The sequence below is a fragment of the Dasypus novemcinctus genome, chromosome 26 (genome assembly GCF_030445035.2).
Source record: "Dasypus novemcinctus isolate mDasNov1 chromosome 26, mDasNov1.1.hap2, whole genome shotgun sequence".
NCBI lineage: Eukaryota > Metazoa > Chordata > Mammalia > Cingulata > Dasypodidae > Dasypus > Dasypus novemcinctus.
The window spans coordinates 5,397,305-5,416,016 of NC_080698.1; the positions used below are offsets into that span (position 1 = coordinate 5,397,305).

General features: G+C 41.4%; 1 protein-coding gene across 12 annotated transcripts in view; it reads right to left on the reverse strand.

Annotated features, from left to right (window-relative positions):
* Window positions 1-18,712, reverse strand: part of ZNF445 (zinc finger protein 445) — a 70,521-nt gene that overhangs the window by 16,489 nt on the left and 35,320 nt on the right. For 8 of the 12 annotated variants that reach the window (XM_058288799.2, XM_058288795.2, XM_058288800.2 and 5 more), the window contains one exon: window positions 2,663-3,219. In XM_058288799.2, coding sequence (XP_058144782.1) covers window positions 2,663-3,091 — 429 coding nt within the window. In that variant the 5' untranslated portion in view covers window positions 3,092-3,219. Of the gene's footprint in view, window positions 1-2,452; window positions 2,528-2,662; window positions 3,220-4,579; window positions 4,767-18,712 lie in introns of those variants that run through there. The other 4 variants (XM_071212015.1, XM_071212014.1, XM_071212016.1 and 1 more) reach the window with 3 other exon arrangements.

An 18,712-nucleotide genomic window follows, 5' to 3' on the forward strand; every position in this document is an offset into this window, starting at 1 on the left:
CAAGAAAAGGAAAAATAGATAAATGGGACCTCCTCAAAATCAAACACTTTTGCATCTCACAGGACTTTGTCAAAAGAGTGAAAAGGCAGCCAACTCAATGGGAGAAAATATTTGGAAATCACATATCCAATAAAAGTTCAATATCCATGATATATAAAAAGATGTTACAGCTCAACAATAAAAAGACAAATGACCCAATTTAAAAATGGGCAAAAGACTTGAACAGATATTTGTCCAAAGAAAAAATACAATAGGAAAAAAAAACTCACACACACAAAAATGTTCATCATCACTAATGATTAGGGAAATACAAATCAAAGCTACAATGTGAGGGAAGTGGATGTGGCTCAAGCAATTGGTCTTCCACCTACTACATGGGAGCTCCTGGGTTTGCTTCCCAGTGCCTCCTGGAGAAGGCAAGCTGGCACAGTGGGCAGGCATGGCAAGGTGACACAACAAGATGATGTGACAAAGAAGACACCAAGAGGAAAGACAATGAAAGACGCAACAAACCAGGGAGATGACGTAGCTCAGGTGATTGAGTGCCTCTCCTCCAAATGAGAGGTCCCCCGGGGCCTCCTAAAGAGATGAGCAGACACAGAGAGCAGACAGTGACTGCAAACAACTGGGCGGAGGAGAAATAAATAAAATGAATTTTTTAAAAAACAAACTACAATGAGATATCATTTCACACCACAGAACAGCCATTATTAAAGACAGAACTGTTAGTGCTGGAGAGGATGTGGAGAGAGAGGAACACTTCTTCACTGTTGGTGGGAATGCAGAATGGGACAGCCACTGTAGAGGACTGTCTGGCAGTTCCTGAAGAAGTGAATATGGATTTGCCATGTGACCCTGCAACACCAGTACTGAGTATACACCCAGAAGAACTGAGGGCACTGACACGAATAGACATCTGCACACCGATGTCGTAGCAGCATTATTCATGATTGCCAAAAGCTGGAAACAACCCAGGTGTCTATTAACCAATGAATGGATAAACAAACTGTGGTGTATTCACACGGTGGAATATTATGCAGGTGTAAGAAGAAATAAAGTGGTGAAGCATATGACAACATGGATGAACCTGGAGGACATTATTTGAGTTAAGCAACCCAGGCAGAAAAGGACAAACACTTGTATGATTGCACTTTATGAACTTGATTTTGTGTAAACTCATGGAGTTAATAGCTAGAATATGGGTCACCAGAAAATAGAATGAGATTAGAGAATGGAAAGCTGAGGGTTAAAATTGTGCAAATTGTTGTTTGTTAACCAGAAAAGGTAAAGGGCATCACAATGCTTGTAGCTAGCAGTGCCAAACATACCGTCATGGGTATGACAGTGGTTGAAAAGGGAAGTTTAAGGTCATGTATATTACTAGAAACAAAGCTACAAAATGTAATATGGGACTGTATATGAATATGGTATAATACCAATACGAATATGGGTAATACTGCATATATAAGACTTTTTCTTTGACACTGAACAAATGTATGTTAATGTTACAAGGTGTTAATATGAGGCAAGAAAAAAACATTATGATAAGCAAAACACAGGAGACACAAAGTACTACATAATATACGATTCCATTTATATAAAATGTAAATATAAACCAATTTATAACAATGAAATTAGATTAGTGGTTATGTAGGGCTGGGGAAGGGTAGAGGGACTGAGAGGTGACTGCTAAGGGGTGTGGAGTTTTTCTTTTTGGAGTAATGGAATTGTTCTAAAGTTTTTATGTTGATGAATGTTCAACAGTGATTATAATAAAATCCAATGACTGTACACTTCGGTAGACTGTATGATACGTGAATATATCTAAATAAAATTGCTTTTTAAAAAAACGTTTTAAAAAAAAAAACAAAACAGAAGACCCAGGACGCTCCCCGTGTCAGAAGAAGGGGCAGGAGTAACAGACGTGGCTGACCTCGGCTCTACACCGGGATTGGGTCTGCCTGTTGCTTCCCAGCGCCAACACCAGGGCCCAGCATGAGGTGAGCCCTCAGGTATTTACTGAACACATTCTCATTTTCAGATCATTTTTGCATTTCTTTTCAATAAACTGAGGCTCTGAAAAGTACACAATGTGGCCAAGGCCACTGAGGTCACAGGATGGAGTCTAAAATCAAGGTCTTCCAACTTCCTAGCCCAGGGCTGCGTCCTCTCCCCCAAACACAGACAACAAATCCTCAGAGCCTTACTGAGAAGCAGCCACCTGGCGCAGGCAGTCGGCTCCTCTAGGTCTTAGCCTGTACTCCCCCGCTCAGAAGGCACAAGCCTCAACCTAAGCGCCACCCCTTTATAAATAAGAGACACCACCTCCCTTCCTATAGGGCCGTGCTCAGTGTCAAGTCAAATTAGGTAATATACGGAAATGGACTTGTACACTGGAAGCCGCGCTACCCAAAAGCAAGCTCTGTTACTCACGGATACCTGCAGACCCTACCTGAGCCGGCGCGCCTCGGGGAAGGCGTCAAGGACTACCTGCTGGGAGCTCCGGAGCCCACCGCCCAGTTCTCAGCTGCTCGGGTGCCATTGGGAATGAGAAGGGAAGGCCTCGCTGGACTCTCAGCGCTGCTGACGCCTGCCCCCACCCCCGGCAAGCTGGCTCACGGGCAGGCACTTCCAAGGCCCCCCAACGCGTGCCCACACTCACCTTCCGTGGTGTCCCACTGAGGTCCTTCTGCAGCTCCTCCAGCAGGCCCACCGCCTCATCGCCACTCTCAGGGTGATGCAGCTGCACCCAGGTCCGGAGCTCCCAGGGCAGGATGCTCAGGAACTGCTCCAGCACCAGCAGCTCCAGGATCTGCTTCTTGGTGAGAACGTCGGGCCTCAGCCACCAGCGGCACAGCTCCCGGAGCCGGCTCAGAGTGTCCAGGGGCCCGGAAGACTCATGGTAGCGAAGCTGCCTGAAGAGCTGGCGGAAGAGCTCCTGGCCGGGACGGTTGAGCCTCTGTGGCCTGGCAGTCTGCACTGATGTGAACCTTTCCTCCTCTTCTTTCTTGACTATCTTTAGGCGTCCCCGCTCCTTGGAAGTCCGGGCCCGAGGCCTTGGATGGACAGCAGAGCACCTGCCTGGAGGCATCACTCCCACTCAGGGTACACCCAGCAGAGGGCAAACCAAGTCTGCCTTGGCTGGCGCTGCTGGGTCCTCAGAAGTTATCGTCTCGGCATTAGCATGGATGATGCCATTTGCTGGAACATCAGAGGTCACTGGGAACAGAATGAAACAACCGACATTCCCGTTCAGGAGGAAGTGAGAGCATGACATCCAGCATACAGGGGGCAACCAGAGCCTGTCAGCCGGGCTCACCTTTGGAGGGATCAGAAGAGGGCATGTGTGTGCATGAGTGTTTGTACAGATGTGTCTGCTAGTACTACGCAGACCACATCGAGACTGGCGTCACAAACTGGGGTACGTTAAGCCCAGAATATAGCACAAAGAGACACCAAGATGGAAAATGTGAAAGTTAAGAGACATGTAGGAAAGATCTAGAAGTTTCAACATGTCTAATCAGAACTTCAGAAGGAGAGGATGAAAAAGAGGAAATAATAATATATGAAGAACCCATGGCCATAACATTAGAATCACAATGAGTGTAATTATGAAAAACAAGCCCTAACACAACACACACACACACATAAATACGTAAATCTTCAGAACATCAAAAATAAAGAAAAAATCCCAGTATCTAGTAGAGAAAGAAAAGCTATTATCCACAAATGTCAGGAATCAATTTGGGATCAAGCTTATCAACAACACTATATTCTATAAAAAACAATGGCCCAGAGATGTACTCACCAGATGCAATGGATGTGTCATGATGATGGTGGAGAGTGTTACTGTGGGGGGAGTGGTGGGGTGGGGGCGGTGGGGGTGAATGGGGACCTCATATTTTTTTAATGTAATATTTTTTTTAAAAAATGAATAAACTGAGTAGAATTTGGAAAAAAAAAAATGGCAGAGGAAGTGGATGTGGCTCAAGCAGCTGAGCGCCCACCTCCCATGTGGGAGGTTCCAGGTTCGGTTCCTAGTGCCTCCGAAAGAAAAAAGAGACAGCAAGCAGACAATGAGCAAAAAACCTCACAACAAGCAAGACGAGCAAAAACAACGAGCAAAAAAACAGAACAATGAGGACAAACAATGAGCAGAATCAATGCACGAACAAACAAGGGAGCAAGACAGGAAATGTTTAAACCATAACCACTCTACTCCAGTCAAAACACCACAGAACAAACTGGGCCCCACTCCCCCCCACATAAGCAAACACCAACTGGGGAAACCAGACTTCCACCCTCACCAGGCTGAAACAAGGGACCCCAACCTCCCTGTCAAGAGTGCCAGAGAACCCTGGGATAGTAACAAGGTGCGCCTCTCGCCCTCTACTCATGTGCCCGTGGAGGACACGTGGGGGCTTCCACCCCCACCAGAAGGAACGGGGATGCTTCCCCCTCACTGCTGGGTGCTGTCAGAGGCCTGGTGGAGAATCAGGACTTTCATCACTGCCCAGTGATAAGTCACTCCCACCCCCGCGGTAGCAGTGGAGCCCACGTGGGAAGCCGGAAGCCCCACCTCCCCTCTGCAGTCATGAGGAGGCTCCGCATCTTGGATTTCGACAGGGCCAAGAGGAAGATAACAAATCGAGCTAGGTAGGGTGTGGGGAGACAATCAACAGATGTCAACAGCAGAGCAGGTATCACTCAGTGGTTGAGCACCGGCTTCCCATGTACAAAGTCTCAGATTCAATTGCCAGTACCTCCTAAAAATAAAATAATATTTTGTTAAAAGAAATTTTTAAATGTCAATAGTGAGATATAGGATGCTACAATTATTTGATGAAAATTTTAATGCAGCCATTATAAAAAATGCTTCAGTGAGGAATTACAAACATGGTAGAAACAAATGAAAATGTAGAAAGCCTTAAGCAAAGAAATAAGAGAAGAACCACCATATGGGAATTTTGGAACTGGAAAATATATGAAAATTAAAATCTCAGCGAATGAACTAAACAGCAGAATGGAGAGGAGAGAGGAAAGAATCAGTGTATAGGAAGGTAGAACAATAGATGCAATCTAAATAACAGAAAGGAAACAAACTATAACAGGGCCTCAAAACCTGTAGGAATATAGCAAAAGTACTACTATTTATATCATCAAAGTGAAGGAGAGGAGTAAGGGTGGGACTGAAAAAGTATTTACAGAAAAAATGGTTGGAAACTTCCAAAACTGGCAAAAACTATAAGCCTACAGATTCAAGAAGCTGATGAATGCCAAACACAATAAATCCACAGAAATCCACACCAACATACATCATAGTCAACCTTTTGCAAACAGAAGTCAAAGGGAAAAGTCTTGAAAACAACTACAGAGAAATACTTTACCTACAGAGGAAAAAACATTCAATTGACTAAGGATTTCTCATTAGAAACCCTGAAGACCAGAGGGAAGTGGCACATTTTTCAAGTGCTGAAAGAAAAGATGTGCCAACTCAGAGTTCTATGCTCAGCAAAAATATCCTTCAGGAATGAAGGGCAAATCAAGACATTCCCAAATCAGGAAACTAATATGTTACCAATAGACCTACCCTAAAAGAATGGCGAAAGGAAATCCTCTAAAGAGAAAGGAAATGATTAAAGAAGGAATCCTGCATCACAAATAATGAAAAAGTAAAAACATGAATAAATAACACAAATTTTCCTCTCTTGAGTTTTCTAAACTAGGTTTGATGGTTGGAGTAAAAACTGTAACACAGTCTGATGTCATACTAAATGTAAATAGAGTAATATTTCAAACAATTATACTATAAGAAGAAAGTAAAGAGACATAAAGCGAGGTTAAGTTTCTAAACTTCACTTGAACTGGTAAAATGTCCACACCAGTAGACTGTGGTAAGTTATATGCACATATAAGTTAATACCTACAGCAACCTCTAGAAAGCAAAAAAATGCCACAGATAAATCAAAATGGAACTTTAAAAACTTGTTCAAGTAACCCATAGGAAGGTAGGAAAAAGCAAGCAAAGAAACAAAAAATTCAGTGGCAGGCTTAACCTTTAATATATCAAGAATTACACTGAATAAAAATGGACTAATTTCACTTCGTAAAAGGCAGAGATTGATAAAGTGGATTAAAAATTATGTTGTCTATAAGAAACCACCTCAAATGGAATAGTATAGGTAGGTTAAAAGTAAGAGAATGGGAAAAGCTACCTCATGCAAATATTAATAATTTTAAAAAGCAAGCATGGCTATATTCATATCATATAAAGCAGACATAAAAGCAAAGAAAATTACCAGAGATAGAGTGCAATGTTACATAGTAATAAAAGGGTCAATCTATCAAGAAAACATAGCATTCCTAAATATGTATGCACCACATAATAGAGCTATAAAATACATGAAGCAAGAATTGATAGAATTGAAAGTAAAAATAGGTAAAGCAACAATTATACTTGGATGTTTCAAAAACTCACTCTTAATAACAGATAAAACTAGACAGAAAAACAGCTAGAGACCACCATCAATCAACAAAATCTAACCAATATATATATAATAGAATACTCCACCAGAGAACAGCAACATACAAGCTCATTTGAAGTACACATGGGACATTCGCCAACTAGACCACATGCGAGGCCACAAAACAAGTCTTAATTAAAAAGATTTCAAAACATCAAAGTATGTTCTCCAACCATGACAGAATTTAGAAGTCAAAAGCAGAAAGAAATATGGCAAATCCCAAAATATTTGGAAATTAATCACCTTTGAAATAAAACATGGATTAAATTAAGAAATCATAAGGAAAATTAAAATTATTTTGAATGGAATGAAAATTAAAAAACAATATATCAAACTGTAGGGGGAAGCAGCTGTGGCTCAACCAGCTGGGCTCCCATCTACCATATGGGAGGTCCTGGGTTCACGTCCTGGGGACTCCCTGTGAAGGTAGGCTTGCCCAGGCGCCGCAGAGAGCCAACTCAGCACACAGTGAATGGACACAGAGAGCAGACAGCAAGCAAGCCACGAGGAAAATAAAATACAGACACAGGGACGCACAGCATAATGGACACAGAGAACAGAGAGCAAGCAAAAAGTTGCAAGGGGGGATAAAAAAAATGTAGGGAATGCACCTAAAGCTGCGATCAGAGGAAAATGTATCGCTCTAGATGTCCATATTATAAAAGTAGAGTCCAGGCGGCGGACTTGGCCCAGTGGTTAGTAAGGCATCCGTCTACCACATAGGAGGTCTGCAGTTCAAACCCCGGGCCTCCTTGACCCGTGTGGAGCTGGCCCACGCACAGTGCTGATGCATGCAAGGAGTGCCGTGCCACACAGGGGTGTCCCTGTGTAGGGGAGCCCCACACGCAAGGAGTGGACCCTGTAAGGAGAGCTGCCCAGCGTGAAAGAAAAGTGCAGCCTGCCTAAGAATGGCACCACGCACATGGGGAGCTGACACAACAAGATGACGCAATGAAAAGAAACACAGATTCCCATGCCGCTGACAACAACAGAAGCAGACAAAGAAAGAAGACGCGAAGATGGTGTCTGAGCGAGTGCACCTTATAGTCTCGCCTGCAAAGAAGCGGCTGGGCAGCATTGGAAATTCTTCAGGATCAGGCTATTTCAGGATTTTGCATGGCAGGAGGTGTCTGGACATCAATTTGGTGGGACGGTAACAGAGAAGATTCGTGTAAAAGGTAAAATTGAGGCTCTCTTACACGGAGATAGCGGCTGCGCGCAGGATGCTCCCCCCTGGGGCAGGAGGCACCGCAGCACTGCGGCGGCAATTCCTGGAGGCTCTGCAGTACAAGGGAATTCATAAGACCTGAGCATGCTATTCAGGGGCTTGCAGGGCAGGAGGCCTTCGGAAACCAATTTGGTGAGACAGATGGAGTTTTTTGCGAGGCGTGGAATTTTGGATTTCTGACATGAATATCAGCGCTTCTGGCTAGAGCCCCACCCCCTAGGCCTGGCTGCCGATCTGCAGCGTCCTTAAATCGCTCGCAATAAAGAGGCATCACCAAGAGGCTGTTTCAGGGGCTTGCAGGGTGGGAGGTGTCTGGAAGCCAATTAGGTGAATCTTTTGCGAGGCGTGGGATTTTGGGTTTCTGACACTGATATCAGCGCTTCCGGCTAGAGCCCCGCTCCCTAGGCCTGGCTGCTGATCTGCAACGTCCTTAAATGGGCTGCAATATAGAGGCCCCCCAGCAGGCTGTTTCGGGGGATTGCAGGGCGGGAGGTGTCCTGAAGGCGAATTGGTGAGACAGCGACAGAAGAGACTCTAGTGAGAGGGGGAATTTTGGGTTTCTGACACAGAGGTCAGAGTTTGCAGATGTGACCGTCCCCCCATAGGGCTGGCACCCAGCTGCAGGGATCCCTGAAGGCTGTGTTGCACTGCGGTGCTCCCAAGCTCCCTGTTAACCAGATTTGAGGTTGCCAGCTCTGTGTCCCCTAAACCCTGGTGGCCCACACCCCAGAGACTCACACCTCTTGAGTATGCAATAGCACAGACTTCCCATCCCTGAATCCACCACGCCCTGAGGTCCATCTGAGGTCCTTGATTGTCCTATCCCTCAATGTTTGCGTTTTTTTTCTCTTTCTTTTTTCTCTTTTTTATTTTTTTAATTTTTTATTATTTTTTATTGTCCTGGTTGCTAATATTGCGTTATCTCCCAAGCTTTTTTTTTTTTCTTTGTATCCCCCAAGGTCTTTTTTTTCATTTATTTAGGGGTTTTTTGCTGTTGCTGGTGTTGTTGTTCTCTTTTCTTTTCCTTACTTGTTTCCCTCCCTTTTCTTTACCCACCCCCCCTTTTTCTTTCTTTCTTCTCTCTTTTTTTTTTTTCCTCTTTTCCCTCCTTTTCTTCTTATTTTATTTTATCTTCAATATACAATAGGTGCTGCAGGGAACACCTCACATTTGCTGGGTTTCCTCATCCTCCATTGCCTCATTTCTGTGTGATTTGATTTTGGCCACCTACACTACCCCCTTTCCCCCACATCTTGATATCCTCCATCATCTATTGTCTCTCCTATATTCCACCTCCCTTTCTTTGATCCCCAAATTGTCTAACCTTTAATTTATAATACCTTTGTTTTGTTTCCTGTCTTTTATCCACTCTTGATACTATTGTCTTTCCTTTCTCTTTCCCTATTCATGAAAACACTAGCTTTTTAATTCATACCATATTCCTCCCATATTCAGTTGACTACCTCATTATAGGTACGCTACTTACTACTATAACTCTACACAACTTACAGGAATCTAATATCCATCCTCCCAGATCTCATATTGTTGCTCTGTTAACATTTATTACCAATACTACTTTACACATTTTCCTTTTTTTACACAATTGCCTTTCCCTGGCCCTATTATTTTCCTTCAAAGTGAACTCCGCCAGCAACAAGAAATTAGAATAAGGAGAACAAAGTGACAAAGAGAATATACAACACTTACGCAAGAACAACAGCTAATTAATTTCCAAGACTAGACAAAGAAGCTAAGGAACTGATTAAACCCGTCAAGATAAAATGATGACCAGACAGCAACAAAAAACTACAAACTAAACCAGTAATCAGGAAAACATGGCTGAATCCAATGAACAAACTAAAAATGAGGAAGGGGAGCAGAACTTCGCACAAGTAATTAAAGATCTCAGAACATACATCAGAGACAAACTTAATGAAGTAAAAGAAGAGTTTAACAATATGAAGAAAACACTTGGAGAGGAAATTGCAGACATACGCAAAAAGATAACAGATACGATGGGAATGAACACCACAGTTCAAGAAATGAAAAATACACTCGCAGCAAAAAGCAGCAGATTAGAAGAGGCAGAGGAGAGAATTAGCGATGTGGAAGACAGAACATCAGAAATCAAACAGATAGTAGAACTGATCGATAAAAAGATAGAAAAAATCCAGCTAGGAATTAGGGTCCTGAATGACAATGGAAAATGCACAAACATACGTATTATAGGCATCCCAGAAGAAGAGAAGGGAAAGGGGTCAGAAGGAGTGTTGCAGGAAATAATGGCTGAAAACTTCCCAAATCTACTGAGAGAGACAGATGTACATATCCAAGAAGCACGATGCACCCCAAACGTCATAAACTCCAACAGGCCCACCCCAAGACATATACTTGTCAAATTATCCAACGCTCAAGACAAAGAGAAAATTCTAAAAGCAGCAAGAGAAAAGAAAACCATCACATACAAGGGAAGCTCCATAAGATTAAGTGCTGATTTCTCATCTGAAACCATGGAGGCAAGAAGGCAGTGGTATGATATAGTCAAGGTACTAAAAGAAAAAGATTTCCAACCAAGAATACTCTATCCAGCTAAACTAGCATTCAAAAATGATGGAGAGTTCAAAATATTCACAGATAAACAGAAATTGAAAGAGTATGCCAACAAGAAACCCCCCCTTCAAGAAATTCTAAAGGGAGTTCTGCAGGAAGAAAGGAAAAAACAGGACAGGCAGAGTTGGAGGAGAGTGTAAGAGCAACAACAAAAAAAAAAAAAAAAAGAGAAGGAAAAAAAAACAAAATATGACAAACACAAGTCCAATCAAAATATGCCTAACATAAATAATTCCTCTAAAGTAATAACACTGAATGTCAACGAATTAAACTCCCCTATCAAAAGATTCAGACTGGGACACTGGATAAGGAAATATGACCCATCTATATGCGGTCTACAAGAGACAAATTTTAGACCCAGAGATTCATGGAGGCTGAAAGTGAATGGTTGGAAAACAATCTTACAAGCAAACAATAACCAAAAGAAGGCAGGAGTAGCTATATTAATATAAGACAAAAGAGACTTTAAATGCAAAACAATTGTGAGAGACAAAGAAGGATACTACATATTAGTGAAAGGGACACTCTCTCAAGAAGAATGAACAATCATAAATATTTATGTCCTAACAAGGGTGCCTCTAAATACGTGAGGCAAACACTGGAAGAACTAAGTGAAAAAATAGATTCATCTACAATTATAGTGGGAGATTTTAATACACCACTATCAACTCTGGACAGAACATCTCAAAAGAGAATCACTAAAGAAACAAAATATTTGAACAGTATATTAGAGGAGCTGGATCTAATAGACATATACAGATCTTTACACCCAAATACAGCAGGATATACATTTTTCTCAAGTGCACATGGATCATTCTCCAAGATAGACCATATGCTAGGCCACAAGGAAAGGCTTAATGAATTCAGAAAGATTGAAATCATACAAAATATTATCTCTGACCACAGTGGAGTGAAGCTGGAAATCTGCAAGGGCCAGAGGCCCAGATTTCACACCAAGATATGGAAATTAAACAGCACACTCTGAGAAAAAGTGGGTCAAAGAGGAAATCTCAAAAGAAATCAATAACTACCTTGAAACAAATGATAATAACACAACATACCAAAACTTAGGGGATGCAGCAAAAGCAGTACTGAGAGGGAAATTTATAGCCATAAATTCATACATCAAAAAAGAAGAGCAAAAATTGAAGAACTAACTGCACATTTGGAGGAATTAGTAAAAAAACAACAAAGTAATCCCACAGGAAGAAGAAAGAAAGAAAGAACAAAGATAGGAGAACTAAATGAAACAGAAAATAAGAAAGCTCTTGAAAAGATAAACAAGACCAAGAGCTGGTTTTTTGAGAAGATCAATAAAATTGACAAACCTTTAGTGAGACTAACAAACAAAAAAAGAGAGAAGATGCAAATACACAAGATAAGAAATGAGAAAGGAGAAATCACCACTGACCCCACAAAAATAAAGACTATCATAAGAGGATACTTTGAAAAACTATATTCCAACAAAAATGACAATTCAGAGGAAATGGACAAATTCCTAGAAACACATAAGCAGCCAATATTGATGAAAGAAGAAATTGATGATCTCAACAAACCAATCACAAGTAAAGAGATAGAATCAGTCATTAAAAACCTCCCAACTAAAAAGAGCCCAAGTCCAGATGACTTCACAGTTGAATTCTACAAAACATTACGGAAAGAACACCAATCCTGCTGAAACTCTTCCAAAAAATCGAAACAGAAGGAACATTGCCTAACTCATTCTATGATGCCAACATTACCCTAGTACCAAAGCCAAACAAAGACACCACAAGAAAGGAAAATTACAGACCAATTTCTCTAATGAACCTAGATGCAAAAATACCTAACAAAATACTTGCTAATCGTATTCAACAACACATTAAACGAATAATACACCACAACCAAGTGGGATTCATTCCAGGTATGCAAGGATGGTTCAACATAAGAAAATCAATCAATATAATACACCATATAAACAGATTGAAGGAAAAAAATCACATGATTATATCTATAGATGCAGAAAAAACATTTGACAAAATACAGCACCCTTTCTTGATAAAAACACTCCAAAAGATCGGAATACAAGGAAATTTTTTGAACGTGATAGAGTATATATGAAAAACCCACAGCCAACATCGTTTACAATAGAGAAATCCTAAAATCCTTCCCTCTAAAGTCAGGAACAAGACAAGGATGCCCACTCTCTCCCCTTCTATTAACATTGTCTTAGAAGTACTTGCTCGAGCACTGAGGCAAGAACCAGATATAAAAGGCATTCAAATTGGAAAGCAAGAAGTAAAAATTTCATTATTTGCAGATGACATGATCCTATACATAGAATACCCTGAGAGGTCTACAACAAAGCTTCTAGAACTCATAAATGAGTTTAGTAAAGTCGCAGGTTATAAGATCAATGCGCAAAAATCAGTAGCATTTCTGTACACCAATAATGAGCAAGATCAGGAGGAAATCAAGAAACAAATACCATTCACAATAGTAAATTAAAAAATCAAATATTTAGGAATTAATTTAACTAAAGATGTAAAAAACTTATACACTGACAACTATACAAGACTGTTCAAGGAAATCTAAGAAGACCTAAATAAATGGAAGAATATTCCCTGTTCATGGATAGGAAGACTAAATATTATTAAGATGTCTATCCTACCAAAACTCATCTACACATTCAATGCAATCCCAATAAAAATCAACACAGCCTTCTTTTTTTTTTTTTTTTTTTTTTTTTAATTCTTGGTTGGCAATGTTTTGCTTTTAGCACTTTATTTTTTATTTTTTTTTTATTTTTTTAAAGATTTATTTCTTTAATTTCCCCCCCTCCCCTGGTTGTCTGTTCTCGGTGTCTATTTGCTGCATCTTGTTTCTTTGTCCGCTTCTGTTGTCGTCAGCAGCACGGGAAGTGTGGGCGGCACCATTCCTGGGCAGGCTGCACTTTCTTTTCACGCTGGGCGGCTTTCCTCACGGGCGCACTCCTTGCGCGTGGGGCTCCCCCACGCGGGGGACACCCTTGCGTGGCACGGCACTCCTTGCGCGCATCAGCACTGCGCATGGGCCAGCTCCACACGGGTCAAGGAGGTCCGGGGTTTGAACCGCGGACCTCCCATATGGTAGACGGACGCCCTAACCACTGGGCCAAAGTCCGTTTCCCAACACAGCCTTCTTTAAGGAACTAGAAAAACTAACTATGAAATTTACTTGGAAAGGAAAGAGGCCCCGAATAGCCAAAGACATATTGAAAAAGAAAAATGAAATTGGAGGAATCATACTACCTGACTTCAAAACATACTACAAAGCTATAGTAGTGAAAACAGCATGGTATTGGCATAAGGAGAGACACACAGACCAATGGAATCGAATTGAAAGTTCTGATATAGAACCTCATATATATAGCCATATAATATTCGATAAAGCCATCAAACCTCTCAACTGGGAGAGAATGGCCTATTCAACAAATGGTGCCTGGAGAACTGGATATGCATATGCAGAAGAATGAAAGAGGATTACCATCTCACACCTTATACAAAGATCAACTCAAGATGGATCAAAGACCTAAAAATAAGAGCCAAGAACATGAAGACTTTGGAAAGCAGTGTAGGGAAACATCTACAAGACCTTGTAATAGGAAATGACTTCATGAACATCACACCAAAAGCATGAGCAGAAAAAGAACAAATAGATAAATGGGACTTCATCAAAATTAAAGCCTGCACCTCAAAGGAGTTTGTCAAGAAAGTAAAAAGGGAGACTACACAATGGAAGAAAATATTTGGCCACCATATATCCGATAAGAGACTTATAACTTGCATATATAAAGAACTCCTATATCTTGAAAATAAAAAGATAAACAACCCATTTAAAAAATGGGAAAAAAATTTAAACAGACACTTCTCCAAAGAAGAAATACAAATAGCTAAAAAGCACATGAAAAAATGCTCCAAATCTTTTTTTTTTTTTTAAAGATTTATTTATTTATTTAATTTCCCCCCTCCCCTGGTTGTCTGTTCTTGGTGTCTATTTGTTGCGTCTTGTTTCTTTGTCCGCTTCTGTTGTCGTCAGCGGCACAGGAAGTGTGGGCGGCGCCATTCCTGGGCAGGCTGCACTTTTCTTTTCACGCTGGGCAGCTTTCCTCACGGGCGCACTCCTTGCGCGTGGGGGCTCCCCCACGCAGGGGACACCCTTGCGTGGCACGGCACTCCTTGCGCGCATCAGCACTGCGCATGGCCAGCTCCACACGGGTCGAGGAGGCCCGGGGTTTGAACCGCGGACCTCCCATATGGTAGACGGACGCCCTAACCACTGGGCCAAAGTCCGTTTCCTAATGCTCCAAATCTTTAGCTATCAGGGAAACGCAAATCAAAACTACAATGAGATACCATCTTACTCCCATAAGATTGGCAGCTATGAAAAAAACAGAAGAATACAAATGCTGGAGAGGATGTGAAGAAATGGGAACACTCATCCACTGCTGGTGGGAATGCAGAAGGATCCAACCATTCTGGAGGACAGTCTGGCGGTTTCTCAAAAAACTAACCATAGATTTGCCATATGACCAGCAAATCCACTGCTGGGTATATACCCAGCAGAAGTGAAAACAAGGACACAAACCGATATATGCACACCAAGTTCATAGCAGCATTGTTCACTATAGCCAAAAGTTGGAATCAACCCATATACCCATCAACAGATGAGTGGATCAATAAAATGTGGTATATACATATAATGGAATACTACTCGGCTTTAAGAACAAATACACTACAAACACACGTGATAACATGGATGAATCTTGAGAACCTTATGTTGAGTGAAGCAACCCAGGCATTGAAGGACAAATACTACATGATCTCAATGATATGAAATAAGTAAACCAAGCTGCCTCAGAGAGCTAGAGACTGGAAGACAGACTTACAGGAAATCGGGGGGTAGAGGAAGGATGTAAGCTGACATCTAAATGGGTGAAATCTATGATAAGCTGGAGGTAACTATATGTACAAGGAAGGGATAAAATGGGGGCATAGGGTTACCTTTGAGTGGGGCTTTGTGGGATTGAGGGGAACTAGGGATAGGCGGATAGGTAATATTGCCCAAGAAATTGGGGGGAGGGTGGGGCAACATACGAACGTAGAAGATTGTCAGATGTTGGTTGAGAGTATAATGCTGAGAAAACCTTTTCAAAATATAATTAGGAAAGTTACCTGTTTAAGATACTCAAAGGGGATAATCTGATGTAAGACAGACTCCTAGGGAATACGTGAATGCTCATTTTGCCAGAGTGGGTTATACCATTGGGTAGAGACCCATATAATGAGAGTGAAGGTAGACCCACATCCTGGGGAGGACTAATGCCATCAAATAGAGGGACCTGTATCTCTCAAGAGAAATGATGGCTCCCAGGGCATTAGGGCAGTTGAGCAAGTCAAGCCCTCAACACTGTTGCAAGTATCTCTGAACATGGCTCCTCAAGAAATGAAAATTGACTGTCACTGTGGGCCCCAAGGGGAGGGGGAAATAGATATTGAATAGATGGAACCAACGTAACTGTGAGGGCAATAGAAGTGTTTCACAAGAGTACACAAGGATGGATATAAAACATGTAATATTACACCAAAAACATATAGGGGCCGACAGACTAATAATGTAAACCATAATGTAAAACACAGGATAACTAAAAATTTAGAAAACTATATAGCCTAAAGTATAAACCACAATGTAAACACAAATGTTACCTTGTTTGAAAGCTATTGTCTCAATATCTGTACATCAGTTTCAGTAAATATGATCTGAATAAGTTAAAAGATTATCGCTGTGGAAGGGAAAAGGTTTTATATTAGATATGTGGGAGTACTGTATATTGTATATATGAATTACTGTGATCTATAGCTCTTGTGAAGAGAAGCTCAATAATTAGGAAAAAAGAAAAGAAAAAGATAGGATGTAGAATTTTTCCAAATCAATATGTATTCTATATCTAACCTGTAAATGCATTGCTATATTCCATTTCACTATTAAGGGAACCTGGCATCAAATTGGGCTTCACTTTTCAGGAAGTTTTAGATCACAGAGTGGTTCAACAATGGCAGCGGAGGAATACTGGTATGGGATGTTATTGACAGAGGACATAAGGTTGACAGGGAGTTATACAGGGCATGTGTACAGGGTGCATGGGAATGTTTGGATACACTCATAGTGGAAACAATTAAAAACAACAGCTGGGAGGGTACTGGGTTCCTGGCGGGGGGGGGGGGGGGGGCCTCTGTCATGGTCCCTAGGGGAGCAGTGGCAGTCCTCCGGGTCCAACGGCAAGGACCAGGAAGGAATGAGGGTCCAACAGTGAGCCCCTGATACTAATGACTATGCTTGTGAGCCTATACACCTGAAATAAGAACAAGGCCTAGAGCAGCACTGTGCCTAGGGGTTCCCTCCTGAGAGCCTCCATGTTACTCAAATGTGACCAGTCTCAAACCAAACTCAGCATGTAAATGCACTGCCTTCCCCCCAGCATGGGACATGACACCTGGGGATGAGCCTCCCTGGCACCGAGGGATTACTACCAAGTACCAGCTGATGACGTAACTAAAAAATGACCTTGAATTAAAGGTTCAACGTGGACCAACAGAATATTCCTATCTACATATAATAACAGGAGTTAAAAATGCTTTTTGACCTAAATTAAGGGGGAAATTGAATGGACAAATGAGTTTATATGGCTATGAGTCTCTAAAAAAGAGATTGGAGGTTGTCAGAAGGATTACCCTTATGCACACCTGAGCAGAGTCTCAGAGACAGATAAAGTAGATACAACCCCAGGTATTGGATCTTTTGAGGGCTAAAGAGACCCATATGTTTTATGGTCATGGCAGATGGAGTTCACTGCCATGTCAGTTGGCCCTTCTCTGGAGTTGGTGTTTCTACATGATGGAGCTGGACTCAGATGTGATCTCTTTTCACAAGTCTTTCCTGCTACTTTACTGGAATTGTAGTTGGTGCTGGGGTTTAAGATATATCTAGGGGATCTGAATCTCTGGACTGACAATATGATAGCCAGGCCCTGAGCCTCAACAGACTTCAGCTCCTACACCCTGATTTATTGGACTTACTCCACTCAGCTAACATGGAGTTGAAGAATGTCAACCACCACACCATGGAGCCTAGAGTGCCTACAACTGAAAGCAGGAGGATTGCATCCAGTATCCATGTGGAATCTAAGCCCCCTCTTGACATAGATGTGGAATGGACACAACCAAGCCAAGCTCCACAGGAAGGAGGAATACAGTAAGGATTAGAGTGGACTTACTGATATTCTATTCATGAACTATTGTGGTTAGTAATCGAGAAAATGTGGCATTGGAGTGGAAAAAGTGGCCATAGTGGCTGCGGGTGCGGGGAATGGGAGGAAGAGATGAGATGTGGAGGCATTTTTGGGACTTGGAGTTGTCCTGGGTGGTGCTGCAGGGACAATTACCGGACATTGTATATCCTCCCATGGCCCACTGGATGGAACGTGGGACAGTATGGGCTATTATGTAAACCACTGACCATGAGGTGCAGCGATGCCCAGAGATGTACTCACCAAATGGAATGGATGTGTCATGATGATGGGGGAGAGTGTTGCTGTGGGGGGAGTGGTGGGGTGGGGGCTGTGGGGGTGAATGGGGACCTCGTATTTTTTTAATGTAATATTTTTTTAAAAATGAATAAAAAAAAAAATCCAAAAAGAAAAAAAATAAATAAAAAAGAAAGAAGACACAGCAAATAGACACAGAGAATAGACAACTGGGGTGGGGGGGAGGGGAGGGAAATAAATAAATAAATCTTTAAAAAAATAATAAAATAAAAGTAGAGTCCAAGTCATTGTCCTAAGCTTCCTCAAGATTTGAGAAAAAAGGAAAACTAAACCCAAAGATAGCAAAAGAAAGAAAATAACAAAGATCAAAATGGGAATCAGTAAGATAGAAAATAAATCAATAGAGAAAATTAGTCAAAACTGGTCGCTATGAAAAAGGCAACAAAACTGAAAAATCTTTAGCTAAATTGACCACGGAAAAAAACAAGAGACAACACAAATAATCAAAAAACAATAATGAAGAGGGGGCATCACTACCAATCATAAAGAATTTGAAATGATTACAAGAGCATATACTTCTTTTAAATAAAAAAACTATATATCAACAAATAAGAAAACTTAAGAGGAAATGGACAAATTCCTAAAATGACACAAATTATGAAACTGACTTAAGAAAAAACTGAAAATCTGAATAGATTCACTGCAAGGAAAGAAATTAGTAGTTTAAAAACTTGCTATAGGGAAGCAGATTTGGCCCAATGGATAGGGTATCCGCCTACCACATGGGAG